This window comes from Chenopodium quinoa, unplaced genomic scaffold (assembly GCF_001683475.1).
Source record: "Chenopodium quinoa cultivar QQ74 unplaced genomic scaffold, ASM168347v1, whole genome shotgun sequence".
Lineage (NCBI taxonomy): Eukaryota > Viridiplantae > Streptophyta > Magnoliopsida > Caryophyllales > Amaranthaceae > Chenopodium > Chenopodium quinoa.
In genome coordinates this window covers 917580-932639 of record NW_018743373.1, presented here as the reverse complement: position 1 = coordinate 932639, position 15060 = coordinate 917580, and the positions used below count along the sequence as shown (strand labels likewise).

Here is a 15060-nt window from a genome sequence, read left to right as displayed (position 1 = left end):
GCTTCACTCAAAATTATAACCTAATCTATTTGAAGTATTTCATGCATAAACACAAACTTTATATCCATCTAATGTTGTTAGTCTTTAATGACATTTCATATATTAACACCATACCTCAAAGGTAACTCCTGAATTTTGAAGACCACAATGATACCATTTTAATATTTAATACTTTAAATTTTCAAAAGCACATGGTGAAATAATAACTGATTGAAATAAATTGAATGGAATTGAAATTAACTGAATTGATGGGGGTCTTTGGTCTCTTTAAAGTGTTTGGTTTGGATCTGTTTGAAAGACTTTTGTGGGTTCAAAAAGCTTGTATGAAGAGTTAGAACTCTATTTTTTTTTAAACTCTAAAACAGCCAAATAACTAATCGTTATTTATCAAATACTTTTACACAATCAACTTATGACAATCATCCAATTAATCTAGTTAATGCAAACCGCTAACAATCTATAGATTATTTCAAAAAAAAAAATAAAAAAATCTATAAATAAAAGCTAATTGTCAAACAATGCCAAAACTTCAAAAATAATAATTCAAAAAAAAGGCCAAAGGGATTATGTACATAGCTTATGGGCCACACTTTTATACTCTTGAATCTTTACTCATACCAAGCCCAAAACCAAAAACAAAAATAGCAAAAACACACCTAAATTTCATCTCCGTCCTCTTTCACTCACTCACTCACTCACTCACCCACTACTTCTTCTCCACACTTCACCTTATCTTTCTTTATCCCCATTTCTCAACAACAATGTCAGACAACAATCAAACTCCCCCAATTGACCAACCCCCTCAACAACAAGATGACAAAGAACAAGAAGATGACCCAGATGATTCCGCAAACGAAGACGACTCAGACTCAGATTCAGACTCAGACTCCGACTCCGACTTCGAACCCGACGAAAACGACACCGATGGACCCACCCAAAAACAAAAGAAGCGACAAGCATACTACCGCCGCGCCGGCGAGTTCGACGACATAGCCGAAGGCGACTACTCTGCCGAAGCTAATATTAAGCGGTTCGCCCGCGCATACCAGTCCCGCCGATTCAAACAAGCGCTACAAAAGGAAGAAGATGCAATCGAATATGAAGATGACTTGTTCAATTTTCCAAATGATGGGGAGAATTGGAGGGAAGAAGACCTTAAAGAGTTATGGGCTGATGCACCTCTTGAGATGACTAAACCTGGGTGGGACCCAGCTTGGGCTGATGATGATGATTGGGAAGTTGTTAAGAAGGAAGTTCGAGAAGGTCGTGACCCTCCAATTGCTCCCTTTTATGTTCCTTATAGAAAGAGTTATCCTGCTATTCCTGATAATCATCATGATATTTCTACTCCTAAGTCTGTTATTGAAGAATTGGATCGGATTGAAGAGTTTTTGAGATGGGTTAGCTATGTTTTTCCTGATGGAAGCTCGTAAGTTTTGATTTTTTGGGTTTTTTGATTGATGGGTTTTTGAGTTTTTTTGGTTTTGTTGTTTGAATGGATGAAAATGGTGGGATTTGAGGGGTTTTATTGGGCTTTAGTGTAGGTTTTGGGTGTTTGAATTATGCAATTGACTGAATTGAATGTTTGAAGCTGTTATTGAATTTTGCTTTAATTTTCTGTTGCTGGGGTTTAAGTGGGGTTTTGGATTTATTTTCTTGTTAATGAATTTTTTGGCTAATTTTATTAATTTTCCCATTTTGAATGATAATGTGGGTTTGGGTGTATTTAAGTTGTGTATAATGATTTGTAATGCTTAATGTATGTGTTTGACTATGTTGTAGGTGATTGTTTGATCAGCTTCCCTATCAAGGGATGGACATAAGAAACTTTTTGCCCAATAGCCGATACCAGTTTCGAGTTTGCTTTGGTTTATGTTATCATATCATGATGAAAGATTAGTATGTCTTGTGCATTTGCTTACTAATTTTATGAAAATTTCCTTTTTGAATGAGTATATGAGTTTGGCTGTAATTAAGCTGTGCATTATACTTTTGTGAAGCATTTTGGACTTGTGTTTGACTGTGTTTTATGTGATTATTTGATTGAAGCTGTTTTTATTCTATATCTCTGCCTGGGCCGATAAGGCTTTTGGGGTGGTTTAGGTTTTGTTATGGTATCATGAGGACTTCTTTGAGTTTTGTATGTTATTTTTTAGTTTAGGGAAGTATTCGCAATGATGTATGAAGTATAGCTTTTGATGAAGATTAGGGTGTACAAGACATCCCGTCACCCCTGTATGTAATCGGTATAATATTGCTCAACACTGATTCCTTCATTGTTGTTGGAATCTAGTTGTGAGCCTTGTGGCTATAATTTTGCACAGAAAATCTGTTCTTAGTGATTGAACTTTTGCTGTTATTGAGGTCCAAGACAATTGTTAATGCATATGGCTTTAAGGAATAATTAGTGCTAAGGAAAGTTTCCTTGTTTTACTTTGTTCGTTGTGATACAGAATTCCTATCCTACTTGCTTATGCTTGTGTTGTTTCTTGTATGTCATTTCCAAAAGGTATGAAGGCACTGTGTGGGATGACTTGGCTCATGGAAAAGGTGTTTATGTTGCTGAGCAAGGTCTAGTCAGGTCTGTTTATAGTGCATTTTTGCAATTTTCTAAAATATTACTCAAATATTCAGTTAATGTGGACGTTCATATGAATTAACTTCCAGTGACAAACTAAATTATCATGAACTTCTCACTGTAGGTACGAGGGAGAATGGCTTCAAAACCAGGAGGAGGGACATGGGGTTGTTGAAGTCGATATACCTGATATAGAACCTATCCCTGGTTCCAAGTATGTCTACTAACTATGGAAAGTATTACTTAAATATGATAGTTGTCCAGGTAGAACATCTGGATCTTGAGCTTCAGACTGACTCATTTGATGGTTCTCAGACTTGAAGCACAAATGCGAGCTGAAGGGAAAATCATAAAGAGAGATTTTATGAGCCCAGAAGATAGAGAATGGCTGGAGATGGATATTGAAGACAGTGTTCGTCTCACTGATGGGAATTATGAAATCCCATTCTACGAGAATGATGAGTGGATAAGACAATATGGAAAGAAGCCGTAAGTTATTGCTGTGACTTTCCTCTTTCTCTCTCTTTTTTAGCTTCCATTTTTACTCTTTCTTTATTTCATGCTGTTGACGGCTATAAACAATGTACATGTACTGTAATTTATCTTTTTCCTATTGTATGATTACATGTTAAGTATCTTAGTCACTGATTTCCGCTATGTTTTTTTTCATGTTGATGCTTAGTTTCCTACCATCACCATGTTTTGCAGAGTCCTATATTGACGACATCTGAAAGTCATTCTGCATTCATGTTATGGTATTTTACATCAGCTTTAGGCATGGTCAGCTACTCAGCTAGATCAAAATGTAGCAATTGAACGTCTGACCTTTTATGGGTAGTCATTACTACATTTATCTTGGGCAGAGTAGTGAACTTAGATTTACTTACTTTATATGGGTCATTTTTATTGAGGAGAAACTTTATATGGGGCATGTCCATACTTTTAAAGTCATAATAATCTTGGTTGGTGATGAAAGCTTACCTGCTTGTGTACTTTTAGCTGAAAGAGAATTATTTTCCAGTTTCTCCTCAAAAAATTTCTTCTACAGTAGAAGGCATCAGCTGACATCATTATTTTCTTCTTCTACTCATTGTATGTTAATTGTGTCAGGGAAAAAGGTCGGTATCGTTATGCTGGTCAGTGGAAGCATGGCAGAATGCATGGATGTGGTGTGTATGAAATGAATGAACAACCCATCTATGTAGGTCCATATTAATTCCCAAAGTTTGATTTACGTGATACTTTTATACTATATATAAATTTCTCTTTATGTTTTTCACGATCAGCATTGAGATATTGTGTTTTTTCACGACCATCTACAATGGTGAGACTTGGGGGAGTTTTTTTAGGAGAGAGTATTTTTTGCAAAGGATACCAATAAGTTGGTGTTTAAACTTAGCAATTTCAAAAGAAAGTTGTTAAATTTAGATACTCAACTTTGAGTCTCATTTGACAAAAGGTGTGGGCCCTTTATCAATAATATAATACGAAGTATATTGTGTAATTTATTTAAGTGTTTTTTTTTTTTTTTTTTTTTTTGAAACCATATGGATTTGGTGGGCCATAAATTGAAAGTAACATAAGTATACTTTAGAGAGTTTCACCATTGGGAAATTAAACTTCACATGATTTGCTAAATTGAGAAATGGGTTGTGTATCAGTATATCACCATTGGAGGTAAAAAAACAACTCATTTTGTATTTCAATACTCAAAGTTGGTCTCACCAATGGAGATGGTCTTAGCTTCTATGGGAAATGATTTTAACACTTTCTTGGACAACATCAAATTGAACCACTGTTTTCTATAGAGTTTTCTTGCCTTCTTTTAGTATATACTTCTATATGAAATAAAATCAAATAAGAGTGATTGGATTTGAAATAAATTATTTATTATTTATTTTTTCTATAATTTCACATGACCTGCAAATCCATTGATATCAGCTTTTACTATGTTTATTGTTGCATAAGATGCAGCAGTATTATCAGGGAATGAATTCTTAGATTGCTTACCCTCTAGCTGATTCTTATCGTTAATCTTGATTCTCTATGGTCAATTTGTGTTTAAATTCATGTATACTTAGTCTTCATAGTTTTAACAGCAGTATTATCAGGGAATGAATTCTTAGATTGCTTACCCTCTAGCTGATGCTTATCATTAATCTTGATTCTCTATGGTCAATTTGTGTTTAAATTCATGTATAGTCAGTCTTCATAGTTTTTATGGTTTTTATTTGAAGGGACGGTTCTACTTTGGTGAGAAAATGGAGGATCCTGCTGGTTGTACTGAAGAAATTTCCACAGTATGACACTTATTCTTTTACTTTTTGTTTAAGCAACAGGTTTGGTGGTGTCAGGAGTTGCTTTTGCTTCTATTTAGAAATTTATTCTTATGTAATGGCTATTCAGATGCATGCAGGCATAGCTGAAGTTGCTGCAGCCAAGGCTCGAATGTTCATTAATAAGCCTGATGGAAGTAAGTATTTTCACATTCCAATAAAACATTATAAGGATATCACAGATAAGAAAAGATAAGGGTGTAGTTTCCCATTCCAATCAGATATTATTTTAAGGATGTCACAGAAATGAAAGGAGAAGTGTTTTGAAAAAGAGAAAAAAGAAAAGAAAAAAGAAATGAAAAGTGAAGTGGAGGGAAGGGAAGGGGGAGGGTGGAACAGTGGAATGTAGCAGGTTATATGTCTTCAGTTAGTAAAAATGGCAAACCGTTGGCTAAGTTTGTAATATTATACTTCGTAATCTATAATGTTTATTGATCTATAAGGCAAACCTCAATGAGACATTGACAACTGATCTTGTCATTTGGATGCAGTGGTTAGGGAAGAAAGGGGTCCATATGGTGATCCTCAACATCCCTATTTTTATGAGGAAGAGGATGTGTGGCAGGCTCCAGGTTTCATCAACCAGTTTTACGAAGTATGATTCTTACCTACTCTTGAGAATTAACTAATGGTTACCTCTGCATGCTATATAGTATGAAATCTCTTGTTTCAATGATCCAGGTTCCTGATTACTGGAAAACTTACGTGCAAGAAGTGGATCAAGAAAGAGAAATGTGGTTAAACTCTTTCCATAAAGCACCATTAAGACTCCCAATGCCTGCAGAATTAGAATACTGGTGGGAAAATGGTGTGTAGTTCTCCCACTTTATATTTCCTATAAGTTAACTGCTTTTCTTAAGGAACTAGACTGATTTTTTATGTGAAAAGACCTTGAACTAGACCAAAGAATAATACTGAAGCCTTTATTGAGCTAACTTTGACTCAATTGCCTCTTCTTTGTTAGTTTAATAATTGACAAGTGATGACAACGCTGCTCTTTCTGATGATATTTTGTGTGTGTGTGTGTGTGTTTTTTTCCTGGCGATTTCCCTGAATAGATACTTGATGTAACTGCAGCTTTTTATGAATGTTTCAGCACCTAAGGTTCGATGAGAGTTAAGCTTATATATGTAGTATATGTTTACTAGCATGGTTTCTACTTTTGTGATTCTCTATTTTGTAATTAAGCTGTCTACAATTTCTTATGTGATTACAATTTCTCATTGCTTCCATTTGAATCACTACTCAAACAGAACAACCTCCAGAATTTGTTCTTCTAAACAAGGAGCCTGAGCCTGACCCTAATGATCCATCTAAGCTTGTTTATACTGAGGACCCCGTCATAATGCATACACCAACTGGACAAATAATCAATTACATTGAGGATGAAGAACATGGTATCCGCTTGTTTTGGCAACCACCTCCGGGAGAGGCTGAAGATGTTGACCCAAAAAAGGCCAAATTCTTACCTCTTGGGTTTGATGACTTTTATGGACGTGAGACAGAGGAAGAAAGAGAGGGCTTATGGAACCGGTTGATAGGTTCAATAGAGAAATCGTGTAAACCCATGTTTGAGAAGCTAGAAAAATGGACTGATGAGCAAAAGAAAGCCAGTGAAATAAGAAAGCAGCTCTTAGAGCAGGAGCTTGAATTGGTAGAGGCTGAACTGACCTTGGAGGAGGCCCTTGAAGACATGGAAGAGGCGTTGAAACAACAAGAAAAGGAGGCAGAGGAGAAAGTTGACATGGATGTTGAGGAAGAGGGTGAGTCGATTTCTCCTTCTGTTGAGCAGGAAAAAATTTCACCAAAGAAGGAGACCAAAGTTGAAGTTGAAGATGAAGAGGAAGAGGAAGAAGAAGAGGATGAAGATGATGATATAGCTCCATCAAGTTTTGGGTCTGTTGCAGACCCAAAGGACAAGAAAAATGGATCTGAGAGGTCTCCATTCTCCACACTTTCGTTTGCGTCGTCTGGTTTGCTTTCAACGGTAAGTTATTCTTTCAAAGCTATTTGTTTCCGTCATTGAGTGAATAATTAGTGTGATCATTTTGGTATACAATTATTTAGATCAAAATATACCTGGGAGAGTTTTTTGTCATGTGCTTATGTAGGAAAATACAAGCACAGGTATTATTGGCAATTTTGGCATTTTGTCAGCATATCTTGAGTCCATCAACAGACTTTGAAACTGTATTAATGTGATAACTTTCTGTGAATAGCATAGATCTTGTGAAACTCCTGATTTATCTTGTTGAAAAATATATTCAGCTTGGAGTCTATCAACGCTAAAGTTAAGAACTACACGTGGTATCTAGGGTTTATATGAACCAGATATGCTGGTTCAAGGTTATGATGCTTAAATTAGTCATCTATTGCTTGATTTCTTTTGCAGGTTCCATCAATGGTTGAGAAATCATTTTCAGTGTGGAAGAAGGAAAGACCTTCACTGAAAATTCCACAGGCATCATGTAGCAGTACCAGTGGGTGTATGGATCATTCTCCTACAGTCACTTTTCGCCAAGCATTCCCAGAAAATATGACTTTGAGAGCAAAAGCTCAGGCTGATCAAAAGTTCCGGGTGAAACGAGTTAAAAAATTGTTTGCTACATCACGGACATCCTCTTCTCAGGCAACATGCTCCAATAATCGCCTCAAAGGGTGTAGATCTTGGGAGCTTCACTGGTTGAGTGCATCACCAAAGAGAAAAGCAGACGAAATATTGTCGTTACACATACCACTTCAATGCTTGGATAATGCATTGGATATTGCTCTGCATTAATGAAGTGATACCATTTTGAAGTAGAATTTTTTGAAGGCTGTAATTTGTTATCTGAGATGAGTTGAGTTCCTAATCATGTATGACTCGGCCTCGGGAAGTAATAGCTGTATTTTAGGAATTACTCTTGTTTATTGCAGAATTGTTGTGTATCAAGATATAATGCAAATTTGATCAATTATATTTAATTTTATTTGTTATTTTTGAGAGGTAAAAGGCAATGTTTCACACATTACATAAATTTAACTCCTAGACTCTTAATCGCAAGGGGAATTATTACCTTAGATCTTAGAAAAGTAATGGTAATTGTTATTTTTAATTTCGAGGGATACCCAGTCAATTCTCCAAATAAACAAAATTTGTTTATCTGGGAGTATAATTGTCTTTTTAAGTTGTAGTGGAGGGGTATATGCGTCTTTTCATATACTAGTTGAGGGATACATGTGTAATTTTCTCACCTAACAGTAAAAGCAAAAGGCAAACAGTAATTTGACAGCTCACTAAAAGTACTGAATAAATGACCCTACTTTTTCAATATATTTACAAAAATGCCATCGAATTAACAAAAATTCGTTTATCTGCTAGATTAACTTGTATTTTCCCTTTAATTTCTAACCACACTCGATAACAATAACGATTTAATGTGTGCAGCTTGAGTGATGTAGTGAATTTTACTCCCCTCTCTTTTTTTTCAATAAAAATATTTTTTTAGAACTTTAATAAATATTATTTGAGCTATAAAATATAAATTATATAATAAAAAAAAGTGAATAACTAATGGTAAGAATATTATTTTATTTCTTATAAATTTTTAGGTGTGGTTTACTTCACCCTATTTATGTTGAATTTAAATTATTTTTATTGAAGTGAAATTATATTTTGCTAAACTTAAATTATTTTTATTGAATTGAAATTATTTTTACTAAATTGACTTATTTTTACTTATCAAAAATTATATTTACTGAAGTGAAATTGTTATTACTGAATATTTATTTTTTTGAAAAGAAAAGTGAACCGGACTTCAATATATGTGAAGGTTGTTACACTTCCACGTGACGTATAATTTGCATTAGAATACTGTAAAAAATTTAAAGAGTGCCCCGTGGCACATGTTCTATACTTTTTTAGGAACCTGTTAAATATGTTCCTGTTCCCGTTTTGATTTTTATCTTAAGAAACCCGTCGCAACACGTTACGATTCCCAGAATTTTAATAGGATACTCTGTTATACCCACCCACTTTTTCTCGGCCCATTGACATCCGTTCAAATAGTCGTTATGAGTTGTGTCGTCTAATCTGTTTGGCGAACTAATTTGAATGGTTTCCTTGACAACAGCTCTTCGCTGTTCAAGCTCCAATTCCTTGCTTCACTCCCTCCATTTTCACGGAAAATCCACCATTTACACTTTCCAGGTAACACATTCACTTCGAATTTTCCCTTTTCAACTTAATATTCTACTGACCTAATTCGTTTTTCCTCCAATTTATATCATTTTTCTTAACTAAATTGGTTTATTTCATGTATTTCTGAATGTAGAATCAATTTGGGAATGTATTTACAAGATTTAAATTAGCTAGATTGAGTAGCTCTGCAATCTGCCATGCTTTTGCTGAGCATAATCAACGAGATAACAATAATCGTCCTAATTCTCAAACTTATTTATGGCTTTTGGAAGGATGGCTTAATTCGGGTTCTGGGTCGATAATTGATTGCAGAAAGCTTCATGGGTTGATTTTGAAATCGGGTTTTACTGATGAGATTGGATTATGTGGTCGTTTACTGGATTTTTATATTGTCAATGATCAATTATGGGATGCACACAATCTGTTTGATGAAATGCTTGAAAGAGGTGTCAGTGTATGTGTTTCTTCATGGAATAGGATTCTTTCGGGATTTGCGTCAAAGAAATTGTCAAGAGAAGCATTGGGGTTGTTTTCGCGTATGCTGAGGGAGAATGTGGATCCTGATGAGTTTACATTTAGTAATGTGTTGAGGGCGTTTGGTGGAGGTTCTAGGGAAAAGATTGATCTTAGTTGTATTGAGCTGATTCATGCTAAGATAATTGTATATGGTTTTGAAGGTAGTCGTTTTGTGTGTAACCCTTTGATTGATTTGTACTCGAAGAATGGAATGATTGATGCTGCAAAATATGTTTTTGACAATGTAGGCGAGAAGGATAATGTGTCTTGGGTTGCTATGATATCTGGCTTATCTCAGAATGGACGGGAGGAACAATCCCTTCGCCTATTCTGTGATGAGATGCATACACATGGTATTTTACCCACGCCATATGCTCTATCAAGTCTTTTAAGTGCCTGCAGTAAGACAGAGTCATTCGAGGTTGGTCAGGAGCTTCATGGGCTTATTTATAAGTGGGGTTTTGCCTCTGAAGTTTTTGTGTGCAATGCACTTGTGACACTTTATTCTCGCTGGGGAGACATGAAGTCTGCTGTCAAGATTTTTGAGATGATGACGGAGAAGGATGGAGTATCATATAATTCACTTATTTCAGGACTTGCTCAGAAGGGACTTAGTGATCAAGCTCTTCATTTGTTACAGAAGATGCAGCAAGATTTTCTGAAACCGGACTGTGTTACAGTGGCAAGCCTTGTAAGTGCTTGTGCTTCCATTGGAGCTCTTGATAAGGGAAGACAACTTCATTCATATGCACTGAAGGCAGGATACTGCTCTGATATGCTCATTGAAGGGTCTCTGCTTGACCTTTATGTCAAATGCTCTAATATTGAAACTGCACATAAGTATTTCCTTACAACTAAAAGAGAAAATGTGGTCCTGTGGAATGTAATGCTTGTAGCTTATGGGCAGGTTGGTGATCTAAGTGAAGCATATCATGTGTTTACGCAAATGCAGATGAAAGGTCTGGAACCTAATCAGTATACATATCCAAGCATGCTTAGAACTTGTACTTCTACGGGAGCTACAGATTTGGGAGAACAAATCCACACCCAAGTCATTAAAACAGGCTTTCAGGTTAACGAGTATGTTTGTAGCGTGCTTATAGATATGTATGCTAAGCATGGATTCCTGGATACTGCTGAAAAGATTTTCCGGAGGCTTACTGAAAATGATGTTGTCTCTTGGACAGCTATGATTGCAGGATATGGGCAGCATGAAATGTATGCTCATGCTCTTAAGATTTTTGAAGAGATGCTATGCCGTGGGATCCGACCAGATAATATAGGATTGTCAAATGTAATCAGCGCATGTGCAGGCATTCAAGCACTCTACCAAGGTCAGCAAATCCATGCTCAGTCGTACATTCTAGGATACTCTGATGATCAGTCAATCCGGAATGCTCTTGTGAGCCTTTACGCTAGATGTGGCAGACTTCAAGATGCTTATCATGCATTTGAGAAAATTGATGTGAAAGATAACATAACATGGAATTCTCTGATTTCTGGTTTTGCACAAACTGGGCACTCTGAAGATGCATTTAAAGTATACACTCAGATGAATAAAGCAGATATAGAAGCTAATCTGTTTACTTACACCGCTACAATAAGTGCTGCTGCTAACATTGCAAATGTTAAACAAGGAAAGCAGATACAAGCAAATTTATTTAAATCTGGTTATAATTTGGAAACTGAGGCATCAAATGCTTTGATCACTCTTTATGCAAAGTGCGGGTGTCTGGATGATGCCAAGAGAGTGCTCTCTGAAATGACGAACAGAAATGAGGTTACATGGAATGCAATGATCACTGGGTATTCACAGCATGGATGTGGGGAAGAAGTCCTGGAAATCTTTGATGAGATGAAAAGGATTGGTGTGGCACCAAATCACGTCACATTTGTGGGAGTATTATCAGCATGCAGCCATGTAGGATTAGTGGAACAGGGACTAAGGTACTTTGAGTCCATGACCAAAGAATATGATTTGACACCCAAACTAGAACATTGTATTTGTGTTGTTGATATTCTCAGTCGTGCTGGTTACCTAAGCCGTGCTAAAAAGTTTATAGAAGATATGCAATTCAAACCAGATGCAATGATTTGGAGAACTATTTTGAGGGCGTGCATTGTTCACAAGAACAAGGAAATTGGAGAGTTTGCTGCTCGCCATTTGTTAGAGTTAGAACCCAAAGACTCGGCAACCTATGCTCTCATGTCAAATATGTATGCAGTGACTAGGAATTGGACTTGTATGGATGAATCCAGGAAAATGATGAAAGAAAGAGGGGTGAAGAAGGAGCCAGGTCGTAGTTGGATTGAAGTAAATAATGCCATTCATGCCTTTTACGCTGGTGATAATCTTCATCCTCTAGCAGATAAAATATATGACTTCTTGGTAGAACTGGATAAGCGTGTAGCTGACATTGGTTACATGCAAGATCCGTACAGCCTTCTTCTTGATACAGAGAAGAATCAGGCTGTCAATGTTCATAGTGAGAGACTTGCTATTGCTTTTGGACTAATAAGCTCATCAAGCTCAATTCCTCTCCATGTCATGAAAAATCTCCGTGTATGTACTGATTGCCATAATTGGATCAAGTGTGTATCTGAAATCTCAAATCGGACAATTATTGTGAGAGATGCATATCGTTTTCATCATTTTGAGGGAGGCTTATGTTCATGTAAGGATTACTGGTAATTCAAGTACCTGGAGGGCCAGAATCTATACACGAATTTAATTCTGTGGCTTTCTAGAGACACATCCTTGCCGGGAAGATTATCTGCTTAAGCTCCGGCTGTGAAGGGGTACATTGGTATGGAGTGCTGATATATTACTTCAGCTGCTATGCTTTACAATCTCTATTACAATTCTTTTGCACATATAACCAAGCTGAATTCCTCTCTGCTTCAGTTTTGTGGATATCTTACCCAATAGGCCAATGCTTTGTAAGTATAGTTGGTAAAGGAGGGTGGTTGAACTCATTGAAGAGGGAATGTAAAAATTCTGGAAATGACCCAATCAGAAAAGGCTTTTTGTCATCGGCTTCAGACATTCATCTGTAAGATTAACTTCCCCTTAATTGCGTTACTCAAACTCTTCTAAAGCTTTAACCCTTTAGAAATATTTGATAGATATACAGAGATAGCTTGTCATAATTATTTTCCAATGCTCAACATGCAGGTATCCATATCGTTCTAAGTTGTCAAAAACTAGTTGGATATGGGAATGACAAGGTAGAGGCGGAGTCAGAGTTTTGGTGTTACAAGTTGCATATTGGTAATTTAGCTGTGTAGTAGTGTTGCTGAAATATCTGAGGCAAAACACGAATAATCTATAAGAAGCCCAAGGAACTAAGGAAGCAAGTATTTGCCAATCCAGCGCAAAAGCAACTGTACTGTAGGGGGGATTGTGAGGGGAAAAACAAGCTGGTCATCTTTTGTCAGAAAACTGAAAATTTTGCGAGAGAACCATCAAGCTCAGTTTTGGGCTGGTGAATTGGTTGATTTAAGAGATTGCAGTTGCAGAAAACCATGCTAAACCAGAGGAAAATGTTAGGGACTTGTATTATTAACATAGTTTCCTTCAAGCTCATGATACATTGATACGGGGTATCAGTTTACAAGGGTATTGTTCATTAGAAAGTGAGATCCTGAAGAATAGATGAGCATAACTTCAGAAAAAAAATTCCAAAAGTTGAGTCAAAGGTTAATCAAATGCAGCAACCCGAACTCATGCTGTGCTGCATTGGAGGCTCTCGAGGCACACAAAAGAAGCCACTTTCGACAGCACTTTACAGTTGCTGGAATTGACTTGTCATAACTCTCAGAGGCGTTTTTCAAATTGACATTCATCAATCTAATTCTGTCAACACTAGCCCATAATTGAAAGCTAATTTCATTGTATTATAACAACATACAACTATTCAAATTATTACACAGCTTTCCAGGCCTTTCGTACTTGTCCAGCATATGAGAATGATCAACTACACATGCTTATTTTTATCGATATATCAGTACTTTGTATATTATAAGTCGAATAACTTTTAGTTACAAATAGACCTGACAAAACTGACCTCATAATGATTATCCTTACAAAATCAAGTTATTCATGAGATTGCGCCTATTGGTTGGTCACTTGGCCATTAAGGTAAGCTAGCTTGTCTTGGGACTCTTAGGTCCAGCAGGAACCGGCAATGTTTTTACCAATAAGGTCAAAGACAAGCTTGGTTGGAATTTGGAAATGAGCTTGACCCAGACAGTCGTTCACAATCTAATGTTTCTTTGTCCTTTGTTACTTTATTTCTCCACTCAACTTGAGCTTGTCAGATTGGACATTGGTCCATTATAAAGGATAATGATATACTACCTCCGTTAAATATTATGTGCAACTTTAGAATATTTAATATCTCATAAATAATACCCTAAAGTTGTACATAACAATTAACGAATGTATTACATAGTACTTTGCACTTCAAAAATTCCTAAAACTTTATTACTCCGTATTTTTCATGATGTTTGACAATCAATCTCCAAATCTTCGGCGGCTAAGCAATAGCAATAACTCGTAATAGATCTCCATCTTCTTCAATCTTCATTATGAAACAAACATCAACAAGCATTGGTTGGCATCATTAACTTAATTACAAAGATGAAAATAAAACCAGCTATCTTCCAATTTTGACTCATTCTTCGAGCATATATGTTAAATCGACTCATTCTTCAAGCATATATGTTAAATCGGATTTATTTAAAAAAGACTGTTAACATTATCCAATAACTCTGGCTCTATACATAAAACAACACATGTAAATATCTGTATAAAAAGACAGTTGCATTTAATTTATTAGTCTAGTGCACTACTGCCTTCATTACTTTGAGTATATGGTTATAAGTAAAAAAATATTCTTGGTCAAGTAAAGTGGACTCCCTCTCCCCTAACCCGATCCAAAATCGACGCGTAAAATATCTGATTCAGATTTAGACTTGCATGGAGACAACAATTTAGTGTGACTCAACTTTAAAAATTTACCTGACCTGACCCAACCCGACTTCACCACACCCGATCCTGACATTTGAATTGACACTCCTTACAGCTAGTCATTCACGAATGTTGTATTCGCAAAAGTGGCAAAACAAATGTATGTGTCATTCTCACTGAAGTTTCCATTTTCTTACCAGATTAAGTGAGCATATATGCATAAATTAAATGGACATGTAAGTGTGGTATGTCCAAAAAAATTGAAAATTAGATAATACACCCGGGTGCACCATGCTCATGGTGCACCCGGGTAAACAAAAAAAGGCGGAAAGAACATATAGTGTTTGATAAAGAACATACCTATGTTTGACAAAGAACATACCTTTAATATGTTTTTTGAGTGTGATCAGTGTGTTCTTTGAGTAAAATTATATGTTCTTTATATTATAACTTATGTTATTTAACATATGTTGATAAA

General features: G+C 36.0%; 2 protein-coding genes across 2 annotated transcripts; both read left to right on the top strand.

Annotated features, from left to right (window-relative positions):
• Positions 1-301: 301 nt before the first annotated feature.
• LOC110738114 (protein TIC 100-like) lies at positions 302-7925 on the top strand. Its single transcript, XM_021918482.1, has 11 exons — positions 302-1429; positions 2510-2581; positions 2703-2792; positions 2894-3067; positions 3689-3779; positions 4816-4878; positions 4985-5051; positions 5406-5509; positions 5596-5722; positions 6168-6901; positions 7307-7925. The coding sequence occupies exons 1-11, from the start codon at positions 567-569 to the stop codon at positions 7691-7693; spliced, it is 2772 nt and encodes a 923-aa protein (XP_021774174.1). The 5' UTR covers positions 302-566; the 3' UTR covers positions 7694-7925.
• A 958-nt stretch (positions 7926-8883) lies between these two features.
• LOC110738113 (pentatricopeptide repeat-containing protein At4g13650-like) lies at positions 8884-13554 on the top strand. Its single transcript, XM_021918481.1, has 3 exons — positions 8884-9103; positions 9228-12663; positions 12786-13554. The coding sequence occupies exons 1-2, from the start codon at positions 9008-9010 to the stop codon at positions 12300-12302; spliced, it is 3171 nt and encodes a 1056-aa protein (XP_021774173.1). The 5' UTR covers positions 8884-9007; the 3' UTR covers positions 12303-12663; positions 12786-13554.
• Positions 13555-15060: the final 1506 nt, after the last annotated feature.